This window comes from Podarcis bocagei, assembly GCF_964188305.1.
Source record: "Podarcis bocagei genome assembly, chromosome: 10".
NCBI classification, from domain to species: Eukaryota; Metazoa; Chordata; class Lepidosauria; order Squamata; family Lacertidae; genus Podarcis; species Podarcis bocagei.
Window position 1 is genome coordinate 43,634,430 of NC_138135.1, and position 14,129 is coordinate 43,648,558.

Below are 14,129 nucleotides of genomic sequence, written 5' to 3' on the forward strand. Positions count from 1 at the left end.
TTGTTTGCATTTCACCATCTTCTCCTCTGAGTGACCCCACAGTTTCTTTGTTCTTCCTTTTGCTACGGACATACCCATAAAAGCCTTTTTTGTTGCTTTTAACCTCTCTAGCCAGCCTGAGTTCATTCTGTGCTTTAGCTTTTCTGACTTTGTGTCTACACGTGCTGGCTATTTGTTTGAATTCCTCTTTGGTGGTTTCCCCCCTTTTCCATTTTTTGTACACATCCTTTTTTAATCTTAACTCAGTTAAAAGTTCTTTAGATAGCCACCCTGGCTTCTTTAGGCACCTTCCATGTTTCCGTCTCTTTGGTATTGCCTGAAGTTCTGCTTTTACTATCTCCCTCTTAACAAACTCCCAGCCATCATGAACTCCCTTTCCTTTTAGTATTACTGTCCATGGGATCTCACCCAGCACTTCTCTAAGTTTTATGAAGTCGGCTTTCTTAAAGTCAAGAAATTGAGTCCTAGTATGCTTGGCTGCTCCTTTTCGCTGTATAGTAAACTTCAGAAGAGCATGATCACTCACACCTAATGATCCTTCCACTTCTACCCCACTAACCATGTCATCAACATTGGTTAGGACCAGATCTAAAATGGTTGTTCCTCTTGTTGCTTCTCCCACTTTCTGGACAATGAAGTTGTCTGCAAGGCCAGTGAGGAATCTGTTTGACCTTATGCTCTTGGCTGAGTTTGACATCCAACAAATATCCGGGTAATTGAAGTCCCCCATTACTACTATCTCCCTTCCTTTTGCATGCTTGGCCATCTGTTCCATGAAGGCATCATCTATGTCCTCCGTTTGGCTTGGGGATCTATAGTAAACTCCCACAATGAGGTCTCTGTTATTCTTCTCTCCCTTAATTTTGACTCCCTTAATTTTGGTGGAACAGCTCTGTCTTGCAGGCCCTGCGGAAAGATGTCAAGTCCTGCAGGGCCCTTGTCTCTTGTGACAGAGCATTCCACCAGGTTGGAGCCGCAGCCGAAAAAGCCCTGGCTCTAGTTGAGGCCAGCCTAACCTCTCTGTGGCCTGGGACCTTCAAGATGTTTTTATTTGAAGACCGTAAGTTCCTCTGTGGGGCATACCAGGAGAGGCGGTCCCGTAGGTACGAGGGTCCTAGGCCGTATAGGGCTTTGAAGGTTAAAACCAGCACCTTAAACCTGATCCTGTACTCCACCGGGAGCCAGTGCAGCTGGTATAGCACCGGATGAATGTGATCTCGCAGCGAAGACCCCGTAAGGAGTCTCGCCGCGGCATTCTGCCCCCGCTGGAGTTTCTGGGTCAGTCTCAAGGGCAGCCCCATGTAGAGCGAGTTACAATAATCCAGTCTGGAGGTGACCGTCGCGTGGATCACAGTGGCTAGGTCAGGGCGAGAGAGGTAAGGAGCCAACTGCTTAGCTTGGCGGAGATGAAAAATGCCACCTTTGTTATAGCTGCAATCTGCGCCTCCATGGAGAGGGAGGTATCGAAGATTACACCCAAACTCTTAACGGACGGTGCTGGCACTAATTGCACCCCTGCAAGAGATGGGAGTTGCCCCCTCAATCCCATATCGTCCCGTCCCATTGTTAACGTTAATAGTGATTAGAGTCAAGAATCATCCTGTTCTTATTGATTTGTGCTCATTTCTATTCTGTAACTAGCATGAAATTGGAATTGAATAATCTTTTGGTTTGCTGGTCCAAGTATTCAAGAATGTTCGCTTTCTACCCTATTTATTTTAACAGTAGTTTTCTGCGCAAGGTGGTTAGTGAGAAATGACATTTAGCCTCTCATGCTGTGAACATTGAAAGGGAAAGCGTATTCCTTTTATCTAATGCAGACAAGTCTCTACTAGAAATCAAAACATTTTTTCTTACAAAATGCCCCATCATTTGTCTTTTATGTGGGTTTTTTAAAAAAAGAAAATGAGCAGGCTGTTTATTAAATGTACACAAGTACGACAGCATTTCCTGCTCCAGAAAAGTTTTACAGTTACACTTTTCCTCTTAAAGTGCCGACCTTCGAAGCCACAAATGGTCTGGGGCCAAGTTACCTTTACAATAGCCTCATTTCACATAGTCCTACCCAAACACTAAGAGCCATTGAAGGTCTTGTTGTTTGTTCTGGAGATGCAGTGAGTGAATATGATAAACAGGGCCTTTGCTGCCGTGGCACCAAGATGTCGGAACACCATCCCAGAGGGGTTCACTTAGCTATGTCCTTTTTGGCTCTTGCATGTGCAGTGAATAATATTTTATTTCTTGGCTTACCAGCTGTTAGAGCAAAACAAACCACATTCCCAGTTTGGACATAGCACACACAACCCCAGGGATTGAGGATTGTTGCTCCTGCTCACAACAGGGGAGAAATGAGGAGCAATCGCTGCATTTATGGGAAGCCATTAATTATGGTTTGCAGTTACTTGTGAATTGGACCATAGTTTAGCTTTTCAACTGTTGTTCAAAAATGGCTGTTATGTTTATTTCCTGCTTATAAGCTCTCCATAGGCCCTTGGTCTGATCCACACACACACACACACACACACACACACACTTGTCTGTCCATGATTTTTCAATTCAAGTAGTGGGCATGCAAATGCTTCTATATAAAATCCATTTTAGTTTGCAAAGATAGTCTTTATTTTCTGCCTGCATTTCTCTCCTGTAAGTGCTCTGCTCTTCAGAAACGTTCATATAGTGATAATGAGACAGGCCACTTAAAGTCAGCCAAATAGCACAAAATTATGGCACACATTTATCTGTTATATATTACCCCTTCCAGCTTCTCTTTAGATGCAAGTGGGGTGGCGAGGGAAAATAAAAGTAAATATAACTCTGTGTGTGTGCATGTGTGTGTGTGTGTGTGTGTGTGTGTGTGTGTGAGAGAGAGAGAGAGAGAGAGAGATTAGTCAAGTATGTGTGTGTTTATTTAAAAGATTAATTTATCACTTTTCATTAAAAAAATAGGTGTGCACAAATTTAAAACAATATGCACAAAATCAATGAAACACATTTAGCAGTGAAGCAATCCTAATAAAACCAGCAGTAACGCTTATTCCAGCAAGTGACATAAATAATAAAAAATTAACGGCCCTCTTACAAAAAGGCGAGTGTTCAGCAGCTTTACTGTTTTTGCTATTTCAGATATATTTTCGGATGGACTAAGAGATCTAAAGGTTCAGGCTTGCCTTGTAGAAATGTTACTGACGACCCAGATTCTTTCTCATGAAGAGTGATCCTGGATTTGCCTTCTGAGATGCTACGTTTCATGGTTCTAATTGGGTTCTAGACTCTACCTCCATCCCTTGCGTCCCAAGGAGACAAGAGCATGGTAGATTTCACACACTATGACTTGAAGGTTGCATCACTGAAGTGAAACTTGCCGTATCTGCCTGTGGGACTGGAAACTCTTTTTCATTTCCTTCTTGCTTAGGAGTTATAACGTTTGCCTTTTCTATCCTTTCACCATATTGAATTTGTGAAGCATTAAACTAGGATAGAAAAGATGGATTTGTTTTCTTCTGCCCTGTATATGATTTTTTTTTGTGGGGAAACTGAATCACTAGGCTCTTGAGAAAGCATCAATATCCAGATAATTTTCTGCATCTATGGGTATCTATCACAAAGATCTGAATGCATCGTTCTAAGTTTGTTGACACTCTGTGGCAGGGATTTCATTATTCAATGATATAATAGGGTATAATAGAGATGCATCGTGACTCCTGTAGCTTATAGGCTGAATAGGGAAGGTTCAAGAGGGCACACTGAGATGGTCCATTTTAGACATGGGAGACTTTGACTCTAAATTTAGTGGATATTTGTAATAGTTATCAAAATGCTACTCCCAAAAAGTTTAGGTACCATTCTATATTTGATGGAACAGAGAGATAGAATTAGGCAACATCAGCATCTTGGTAATGTCACACTCCAGATCCCCATTTGACACCTCCCTGCAGTTTTATGTAGATATTGAAGAGCACGGGGGGAAATAGAACCCTGTGGGATCTTCCCAGCATCAGTCTTGTTTCATGGAGTAGAAGTTCTCCAGTGCTACTATCTGGAAGCAACTTGTGGCTAGGAGTGGAGTCGCTGTAACATGCTGCTGCTGCTGCTGCCAACTTGCACAGCCAGCCCAAAATATACACTGTGATTAGTGGCACTGAATGTCACTGAGACGTCTAGGAGAATCAGCAGGCTTAGAACCCCCCTGTTTCTCTCATCTGTAGACAAAGTGAGTATGGTTGGACTGTCTCTTAAATGTCCCATTTTCTGAGTTAATTTAAAATGGGTTAAAATGAGATTATAAGGGATGCTGCTTTCAGTGTGAATTGCTGAGCCATCAGTAGTTTTGTGTAACATTGTAACTGTGTGGATTAATTGAAATCGCATTTGAAGTGGATCAAAATGCTTCATGTTCATTATAACGTAGTACCAAAGGAGCATCGTTTGCCCAATTTCCCCCCTCAGTTTTCTCACTTCTTAGAAAATCACCATTTGACATTTGAATCCTTGGAGAGAGCCACAGACTAAGATGTGGGACCTCTCTGGCGTATCTTTCCCTTATATAAATAGAAAATAAAGAAATGTTTTCCCCGTGGCAATTTGTTCCTTAAATAGGATTATTATTTCTAGATGTTGTCAGAGTTTAAAAGGAAACACTCGGTGAAGATAGAACAAATGACCAGAAGAGAGAGAAACTTGGTTGGCTGCTTGGTTGAGATTGGAAATGGATTGCTTGCCTATCAGACTTGGCCATTGTCTCTTGGGAATCTCCCAATGACCGAACCAGTGCAATGGTGAGGGTTGGTGGCGGCTGGCTACCTTTGTTGCTCAGGGTGGCAAAGCACACGCTGATACTGTTCTTGCAATGATGTTGGCTGTTGTGATCAGTGATACTACAGACGAAGAGAAAGCAGCCAGCGAGAAGGATCTGTGGTTGCCTGGCTCACTGACTTGCTTGAGCCCACCACTAGTTTCAGCTAACCTGTACCCAAGGTGAGCTTGTGAGGTTCTTGTCTGTTTTTTTGCTGAATATGCCCATGTAGGGGATGACTGGTAGTGGAAATGGAGCTCAGCCAGCCCAACTGCCACAGAAGAGCACTGGAACAGGTCACAGACATTAGCCAGATCAGGAAGTTACAGCCCTGTCTTCTGCAGGCCACAGCAGCCAACCAGGTGAACTCTACCATGCTCTTTAGCAAAGGGAAGCAGAGGGACTATGGGCTTTGTTTTCCAGTCTCTGTGTGCAGGAAAGAAGCCAGAGGCTGCATACCTCAGCAAGTTCTACTGAATTTTAAATATTCAGTCGTACCTTGGAAATTGAACGGAATCTGTTCCAGAAATCCATTCGAATTCCAAAATGTTCAAAAACCAAATTGTGGTTTCTGATTGGCTGCAGGAAGCTCCGCACCCAATCAAAAGCCATGGAAGCCCCGTCAGGTTTCGGGTTTCAAAAGAACATTCGCAAACCAGAACACTCACTTCCGGCTTTGCAGTGTTCGGTGGCCAAAACATCCGAGTTCCACGGTGTTCAGGATCCAAGGTACGACTGTACAGTGGTACCTCGGGTTACATACGCTTCTGTTTCATATGCTTCAGGTTACAGACTCCACTAACCCAGAAATATTACCTTGGGTTAAGAACTTTGCTTCAGGGTGAGAATAGAAATCGTGCTCTGGTGGCCCGGCGGCAGCGGGAGGCCCCTTTAGCTAAAGTGGTGCTTCAGGTTAAGAACAGTTTCAGGTTAAGAACAGACCTCCAGAACGAATTAAGTACTTAATCCAAGGTACCACTTTATATAATTTATATACTGCTTTATGCTTCAGGTAGAGAAAACATATATATCATAGAATTACAAAGTTGGGAGGGACCCTGAGTGTCATCTGGTCCAACCCCCTGCAATTCAGTTGTCCCATATGGGGATTGAACCTGCAACCTTGGTGTTATCAGCCCCATGCTCTAACCAACTGAGCTATCCAGGCTTGATTATGAAAAACACCCACAAGAGTTTACAAAACCCAGCAGGGCTTAGTTCTCAGACTGCTCGGGATCAGGCTGCACGTGTGGCAGAATTTGTTACGATGCAAATATATGGCTTGACATAAGTACATAGCTTGGCTCACTTTCTTGACTTACCTGCTCTTCATATAGGTTATGCTTTACTTTCTGACGGTGACACAATTATAGCCTGGTTTGTATTGGGGGGCAGGGGCCTGTGTCTCTTGGTGACAAAGGATTTGTGAACAAACAGCACCACTTCCCTATAGAGAGCAAGAAGGTGTTGCCTGGATGCAGCAATTTGGACCACTTGGTGTTTCAGAGTGCTCTTCAAATGCAGCCCTGTGTAGAGCGCATCACAGTGATAATAAATTATGATGGTGATGGAATGCCCTCCCATCAGATGTCAAGGAAATAAGCAGCTATCCTACTTTTAAAAGACATCTGAAGGCAGCCCTGTTTAGGGAACTTTTTAATGTTTAATGCTGTATTGTGTTTTTAATATTTGATTGGGAGCTGCCCAGAGTGGCTGGGGAAACCCAGCCATATGGGCGGGGTAAGTATGTATGTATGTATGTATGTATGTATGTATGTATGTATGCATGTATGTATGTAAAGTTAAAAGGACCCCTGACCATTAGGTCCAGTCATGACCGACTCTGGGTTTGCGGTGCTCATCTCGCTTTATTGGCCGAGGGAGCCGGCGTATAGCTTCCAGGTCATGTGGCCAGCATGACTAAGCCGCTTCTGGCGAACCAGAGCAGCACACGGAAACACTGTTTACCTTCCTGCTAGAGTGCTAACTATTTATCTACTTGCACTTTGACGTGCTTTCAAACTGCTAGGTTGGCAGGAGCAGGGACTGAGCAACGGGAGCTCACCCCGTCGCGGGGATTCGAACCGCCGACCTTCTGATCGGCAAGTCCTAGGCTCTGTGGTTTAACCCACAGCGCCACCTGCATCCCCTGTATGTATGCATGTATAAATAAATATCCAGATACCATGTAACTAAAGCATGCATTACCATGGCCATTCCTGCAGTGTCTAGGAATGGGCATAGTTGGCATGCCAGCCTCAGCTAGGCATAGGCACTCTTTTATATGCCACCATTCCCCTTTACAGTCTGCAGAGTGGGTCACAAGGCACAACTGCCTCTGTGTTGTGGGGTACCTCTGACTACGTTAGATTGTAGGACTTGAAAGTGCTCCAGATTTGCCCCCTGAGCTGCTGCTGTAAAATGTATTACCCACCCTTCACCAGCAGGTCACCCAGGGTCGGTTGCAACAATTGAAAATGCAGCATTAAAAACGGTTGCAACACATCACGGTCATAGGAATATTTCCCCAGCTCTACTCTTACATGCAATTAGAAATGATGCTTCTGAATTTTAACACATCATGCATTGACCCCTTTTCTGAGGGGGAGTGTGGGACTTCTGAAATTGTATTTTTTAATAATGTTGGTATGTCGTTTTCGTTCTGAGGGTTGGAATAGAAATGGTTTGTAATAATATAGAGTTGACGCCATCTGCCACCTCTCCTCCTCCACTGTTAATGCCAGTGCTCTAGCTTATCAACCTTTTTTATATCAGCCTCCTGCGCTCTTTGAATCCCCCCACTCCACCACTTTCCTGGGCCTCTGAAGTCTGTAGGGGGAATACACATAGCCCGAAGGCAGGAATAACCTTGTTCTTGGAAGAGGAGGTCTTTGGTCAATTGTCTGTCAAATATGTTTAATATATTCAGATGTGTAGAGTAAGGCCTCTTTTATACTCAGTAAGATATAAACTAGATCAGCATTTTTGGTTCAATAGTAGGCAAGCTTTCGTGTTGCATATTGGGATTATTTAAATCTGTCCAGTTTCATCATTTCCCTCCAAAGCTAGCACACCAGGGTGGAAGTTCCTAGCCTATTCCTCTTTCTGACATGCTTACTTTTAAATATTCAAGGCAGTTTTTGACTCCTAGCAGCATCGTAATACCTGATCTCCCATCTGCATCCTGAAGTGATACGCTTCTAGTCTGTAAAGCCTGAAAACCCAGAATGATGTGGGTGGTGCCAGCTGTCATCATTGTTTAACTGGGAAGAACCTCACTGGTTGGTTCTGACTATTCTGGTTCTACTGTTCCATATATAGTGGTAAGTGAAGAAGCCTGGAGAACCCAGTAGGCGTCCATTGTCAAGCATGGATTTGAACTCTGGGCCCATGCCAACTCTCTCTCAAGTCTATTTTTGATGCAACCATTTTGGCCCTGCTGGGTTTTTTGGAAGTAATCTACTGGATGAGATCATTGTGCTCTGAATTTTACCAGTAGGAGTTAAAACATGAGAGAAGGAATGGAATCCTGTAGGATTTCCCATCTCTGCTGTATGTTCCATAACAGAATGTTGGCAGCATTGGAAGCTGGCAAATTTACACAAGAATGCATCTATGTTCCTCCGGGAATATGCTAACTGCGGTGGAAACCTTTTACAGGAGACACTGTGTTGCATTTTGCTAAAACGTTGAACTAGTCCAAAGTCAAATGTGAAAGGATTCTGTTGATTGGGTTTATTTCTTAAAGATCCATTTCTTAAGCTGTTTTGCCATGCACTAATACTTTCTACTACTAAAGCAATGTTTTTGTATGGGTCTAACATTTGTGACAACACTCCCCCCAATTTCCTCCCTACCTGACACTGCTTTTTCATTTTCATTTGAATCACCACCTTGAATTGGAGTGTAAATCAAGCCAATTATTTTTGCTGTTCGGAAGGTGCCAAGGAATTTGAGCATGGTGGGATTTAAAAATAATATATATATATATATATATATATATCATGCTGTTTACAAAACATCCCAGAGTATATGTGTGTGTCAGGCAGAGCCCAATCAACATAGTGAATGTTGGCTGCTTGTTAAAAATAAATGCTTGCTTGGAGGAGTTTTGTTCTTGTGAAACAAGGATGGTGACAAACATTTAGTAATCAAAATACTGCATTACCGTTGTTGCCAGTTCATTGCCCCTGTGTTGCACATGTATAACAAAACGAATTGTGCAGTCAGTGGGGCAAGAAATATACACAACCTGATCTTAGAAGTAGATTGCATTGCAATGAACTAATACAATCGTTTCTTTTCTTTCGTCACCTACGTCTCTGAGCATTATACGTGACATGATTCGGGTTAGTCAGAAGAGGTCCCCTGTCTTACACTGTGCCTGCCTGCTTGCAAGGGAGCTGTGTGCTAATGGTTAACTGGGATGCTTAGCATAATCACTCTGCTAGTCTGTAGAAGAGGGGAGGTGATTATCACTAAGAACAGATGGGCAGGGTCCAAAACATTGCCAGATTCTGCACCAGCTACATTTCACTGTAGGTTGTTCTAGCTTCTAATTTTATATATATATATAGAAAAAACAAAGTCTTGTGTGTATGTGTGTGTGTTTTTCCCCCTTCTGGCATTTTTTAAAAAAGAACTTGCTGAACTAAAGGTTGTTGACTGACGACTTTCCAGCTAAGCTCGCAAATGCAGGCATGGGGGAATTCACATGCTGTCAGTCTCCTCTCTGAATGGATGGGGCAGATGCAATTTTCTGCAGTTGTCTCCCTGAAATGTATGGGAGGATTTGCCTGTAAGCATAGTGCTCTGCTCTGCCTCTTTCTGTAGCTCCTTGTGGATTTTATTGTGTCTGTGAGCAGAAATGATTTTCTCTGATATGAGCACTGTCTCTGGGTCCCCAAAGGTATATCCTCCGAATGGAACTCGGTTTTATACTTTCCAGGTAAGTGAGCTTTAATTACTCAAGTTATTAGGAAGTTAATTGCTCTTAAAAGTTTCTTTTGGGGGGGAGATGCAAGGGAAAACAGAACATGAGGTTTTCAAGTATTCAGCAGTAGATATTTGAAAATAACATAGTGTTGCCCCCAGCAAAGTAAAGGTTATCTGTCATTTTAGATGAAACCAGGAAGAGTGTGTTCATATTATTAATTATTATTATTATTTATTATTGCAGTGCTGTGCATAAAATGTGCTCGATCATAAGATTTTTGAAATTATTATTTCTCAGGTAGAAATGTGTTTTTTGTATTTCTTAGGCAGGAGTTGCAAGAGCATTCCTGAAATAGTTGCAGTGTGCTAATAATGTACGATATACAGTAATGCTTTGCGAAAGTTTGCATGATATACTTGGAGAAGAGGAAAGGGGTTTCTACAATCTTAAAGCCCCAGATATTGATGTCTGGCTTTTTCTTGGGATCATTTTGGATGGCAGGAACAGTTATGCATGCCAAGGGGAAGCGTTATCTACTGTTAGATTATCAGGCTCTCTAGTTTATCAGCTAAGTTCAGCTAAAATGAATGACATTTTCTTCATTGCTTACAAAGAATGGTAAGAAATCATTCCCCATTTATTGGTATGCCTGAGATGTAAAGCTGACATTCTCTTAGCTACATCCCCTTGTCATTTGATTAAACGAAATCCCTGATGCTATGCTTTAAGATAAATATGTAATCTCCCACACACATTTGGTTTCTACCCCCCACTCAATTATTCAGAAGAAAAGGGGAACAAATAAACACAACAGATAAAGTCTAAAGATATCTGTCTCTTTACAGCAATCCACACACACCATTATTTAAAATTGCAATGCCTTTTTCATTTCATCCTCTTTATATGGTCAGGATTAAAATAAAGCTCTCCATGCTTCATTTTGAATCCATTGTTGTTTTGGCAGTTACAAAGTAATAATCTGTGATGGGTCTTTAATGATTTAATCATAATTAAATAAGGAACAAAATGCTTAGGCTAAAATCTATAACATGTAAAGCAATCCATCTCACTCACTGACTCTGGAAGTATTGCAATATATTTGTGTTTGTTTCAGGTCATATTCCTTTCCTCTATTGTGGTGCTATTTTTAACCCTGTCATCCTGCCCTTTTCTACATTGATATCTGCTGATAGCTGAAGGCTGTGCTGAAACAGTGTGTTATCTTTCACACAGTGATATTCTGCCGATCCTGGCAGTGATTCAGGAATGTGAGTGTTCCGAAGTTTGGTCATTTCCAGAATGGTTAATTCTCCCTTTCCCTACAGACACACAACTGAAACTCTGCAGTCTCCCATACTGTGTGTGTTCCTGTATATTCTCAGTGTATTGAACCCTGTTCCAGGGGCAGATGTTGCTGCACTCATCTCTCATAAGCCACAGCCAACATGGCTATGAATGGTGGGAGGAGTTGTCCAACAACAGCTTCTCAATTTTTCTGCCCCAGCCCTTTTCCTACTTGCCTCCAACCCATACCAAATAAGTTTTCAACTTAATTTTTTTTTATTTTAAAACTTAACAGTAATCATTTGCCCTGATGGGCAGGTCTGTGCACCTAAACAAAACTTAAGTGGGCATAACTATGGCCTTGGAATTATTTGCCTGGTGGGTTCCACCAGACCACAGTGCTCCAGGCCTCTCTGAAAGATCTTAAAGCTCACCTGCTTTCAGTGACTTTCCCATGAAGGGCTTAAAAAAATAAATATAAATGGTTTGTGGACTTTGATTATATTTTAGTCATTTTGGAGGGGCTACCTGATTTATTAGTTTCTTGATCCGCAGTGTTTTTATTATATCACTGCATAGTATTATAAGCTGCCTTGAAAGGGTCTACTCCGAAAGGTAGCATATATTAAAAAATTTAATACATAAAACAGGTGCTTTATGAAGAGATGCACATGAGGGTTCTAGATGTCCCATTCCGGGCATTTTCTGTCTCACAGAAGAGAACATAGGAGATTTGAAGCTCTCTAAGCACGTTGAACTTCTCAGATCTAGAGCCCAAATTCCAAGGATGAAAATTCAGTACTGTACATTCATTCCCTTGTATAACATTAGAAATGTTCAGCCAGATCGACTGTAACACCACAATATTTATGCTTGAGTTATTAATTTATTTTTGTTTTATAGGCCATGATTCAGAGAGCTCTCTTAGGTGTGCTGGGGCTGCTAACTTCTCCTCTTTAGGCAGCAGCCCTTTCCCAAGCCACACCATAAAACACTCCTGAAACTGCACAGACAAGGCAGGGCATGGAATGGAATGGAATGGGGAAAACAAGTAATCGTGAATTGGTCACAGTCTGAATTATGGCCACAGACAGCAGTAGTATTAAATCTTAAGGCAGAACACCCGGTTTAAAGCGCTCTATTAAAAATGGATGCCTTGTTAAAACATGAAGTTAGGATGCATATCTCACTTGTAACCCCTTCCCCTTGACTGAAGATTAGATATAGTACCAAAGGGTACTATATCTTTTATATTTTATCTTTGGGATAAGTTACTTACGGTGAAATCTTAGGCATTTTTCCTGAGAAGTAGATTCATTTGGGTTCAACTGTAGCTGCTGCGTGAAAGGAAGGTGGCATTTTTGTTGTACATATGGCAGCAAAGGATATAGTATATGTTTTATCCAGAATGTATCTACTGTTTATCTCAGCCATTTATACTGCCATGTAGCTATAATGAATAGTTTCCTTACACACTTGTACTTATTCGTTAAAGGTCCCTGGTTCCAATAACATTTGAATGAGATACTGTGCTTCTTTCAAAATGTTGTGGGTTCCTGCATTGCCCAGAAGTTTTCCTCTGTCCCCATGTGGGTGTTGGTGGAGTGGGGCAGGGACTGGCACAGCCACTTAGGCATGAAGTTAGCAATTCATGAGTGGTGACATCACCCAACAGCAGTGTCAGTGGGCTCCTGTGGGTGGTACCTTTTACCGTGGAATGCGGGTGGTGCTGTGGTCTAAACCACTGAGCCTCTTGGGCTTGTCAATCAGAAGGTCAGCAGCTTGAATCCCTGCGACAGGGTGAGCTCCCATTGCTCTGTCCCAGCTCCTGCCAACCTAGCAGTTCAAAAGCACACCAGTGCAAGTAGATAAACAGGTACCTCTGTGGTGGGAAGGTAAACGGCGCTTCTGTGCTCTCTGGTTTCCATCACAGTGCTCCATTGCGCCAGAAGCAGACCCGGAAAGCTGTCTGTGGTCAAACGCTGGCTCCCTTGGCCTGAAAGCGAAATGAGTGCCACAACCCCATAGTCACCTTTGACTGGACTTAACCATCCAGGGGTCCTTTACATTTTTCACTTTCACTTTTTAACTTTTTACATGTGCTGGAAGCCACCCAGAGTGGCTGGAGAAACCCAGCCTGATGGGTGGGATATAATAATAATAATAAAGTTGTTGTTGTTGTTGTTGTTGTTGTTAAGAACCTTTCCCTCTGGTCCACTCCTGGGCCATAAATTGAAGGCCCAGACTGTAGCTTTGCCATTGGATACCATGTTTCATGAGTCCCAAGGGCATTCGAACAAGATGTTGTGACTAGTCTGTAACCTGAAGTGTCTGTAACCCGAGGTACCACTGTATAGACACTTCAGGTTACAGACTCCGCTAACCCAGAAATAATATATTGGGTTAAGAACTTTGCTTCAGGATGAGAACAAATTGTGCAGTGGCGGCGTGGCGGCAGCAGGAGGCCCCATTAGCTAAAGTGGTGCTTCAGGTTAAGAACAGTTTCAGGTTAAGAACAGATCTCCAGAACAAATTAAGTTCTTAACCTGAGGTACCACTGTACAGAGTTTATAATATTCATGCCATACTGAGCATTGCCGGGGAGGGGGGCGGGACCCAGTCAACCAAACTGTTCTTCAAGTCCTACTAAGTTGCCCTCAGAACTGGATTTGAGGCTATGGACTGTGCAAGAGTTCGCAAGAAGAGCACTATCTATCTCATCCACCATTTGTAAACATTGCTGTACCAGCAAGCACTTTTCCCACCACATGTTAAACGCAAAGCTCCTATACTGGTGAGCGTAGGGCCCAATACAGGTGAAATGGGGTGGAAACAGACCTGAGACAGCTCTCAGTAGGCATCAGCTTTCGTTTACCATAGATCCAGTTACATAGAGTTGGTTCAGTGTGTATGTGAATTATAACAACTGGCTATAATGGGATTTTGACAAACTGGTTGCATCAGAAGACGGATCTGCACCACTGAATTTACTGTGGTGTCACTGTAGTTGAGCAGCTACTTGGTAGATATGTGGACCTGTAGAACTGGGTGACAGAGCTTGCAATATCATGGGGGCCTGGCATAGAAGAGAATTATTTCCCTTTCCATCTCCTTTCC

General features: G+C 42.6%; 1 protein-coding gene across 7 annotated transcripts in view; it reads left to right on the forward strand.

Annotated features, from left to right (window-relative positions):
* The window catches only part of PPFIA2 (PTPRF interacting protein alpha 2), a 281,701-nt gene that overhangs the window by 80,436 nt on the left and 187,136 nt on the right, over positions 1-14,129 (forward strand). For 2 of the 7 annotated variants that reach the window (XM_081211204.1, XM_081211207.1), the window contains exon 1: positions 9,500-9,740. The exons of the other annotated variants lie outside the window; for them this stretch is intronic. In XM_081211204.1, the coding sequence (XP_081067330.1) occupies positions 9,660-9,740 (81 nt within the window). In that variant the 5' untranslated portion in view covers positions 9,500-9,659. Of the gene's footprint in view, positions 1-9,499; positions 9,741-14,129 lie in introns of those variants that run through there. 7 annotated transcript variants of the gene reach the window in all.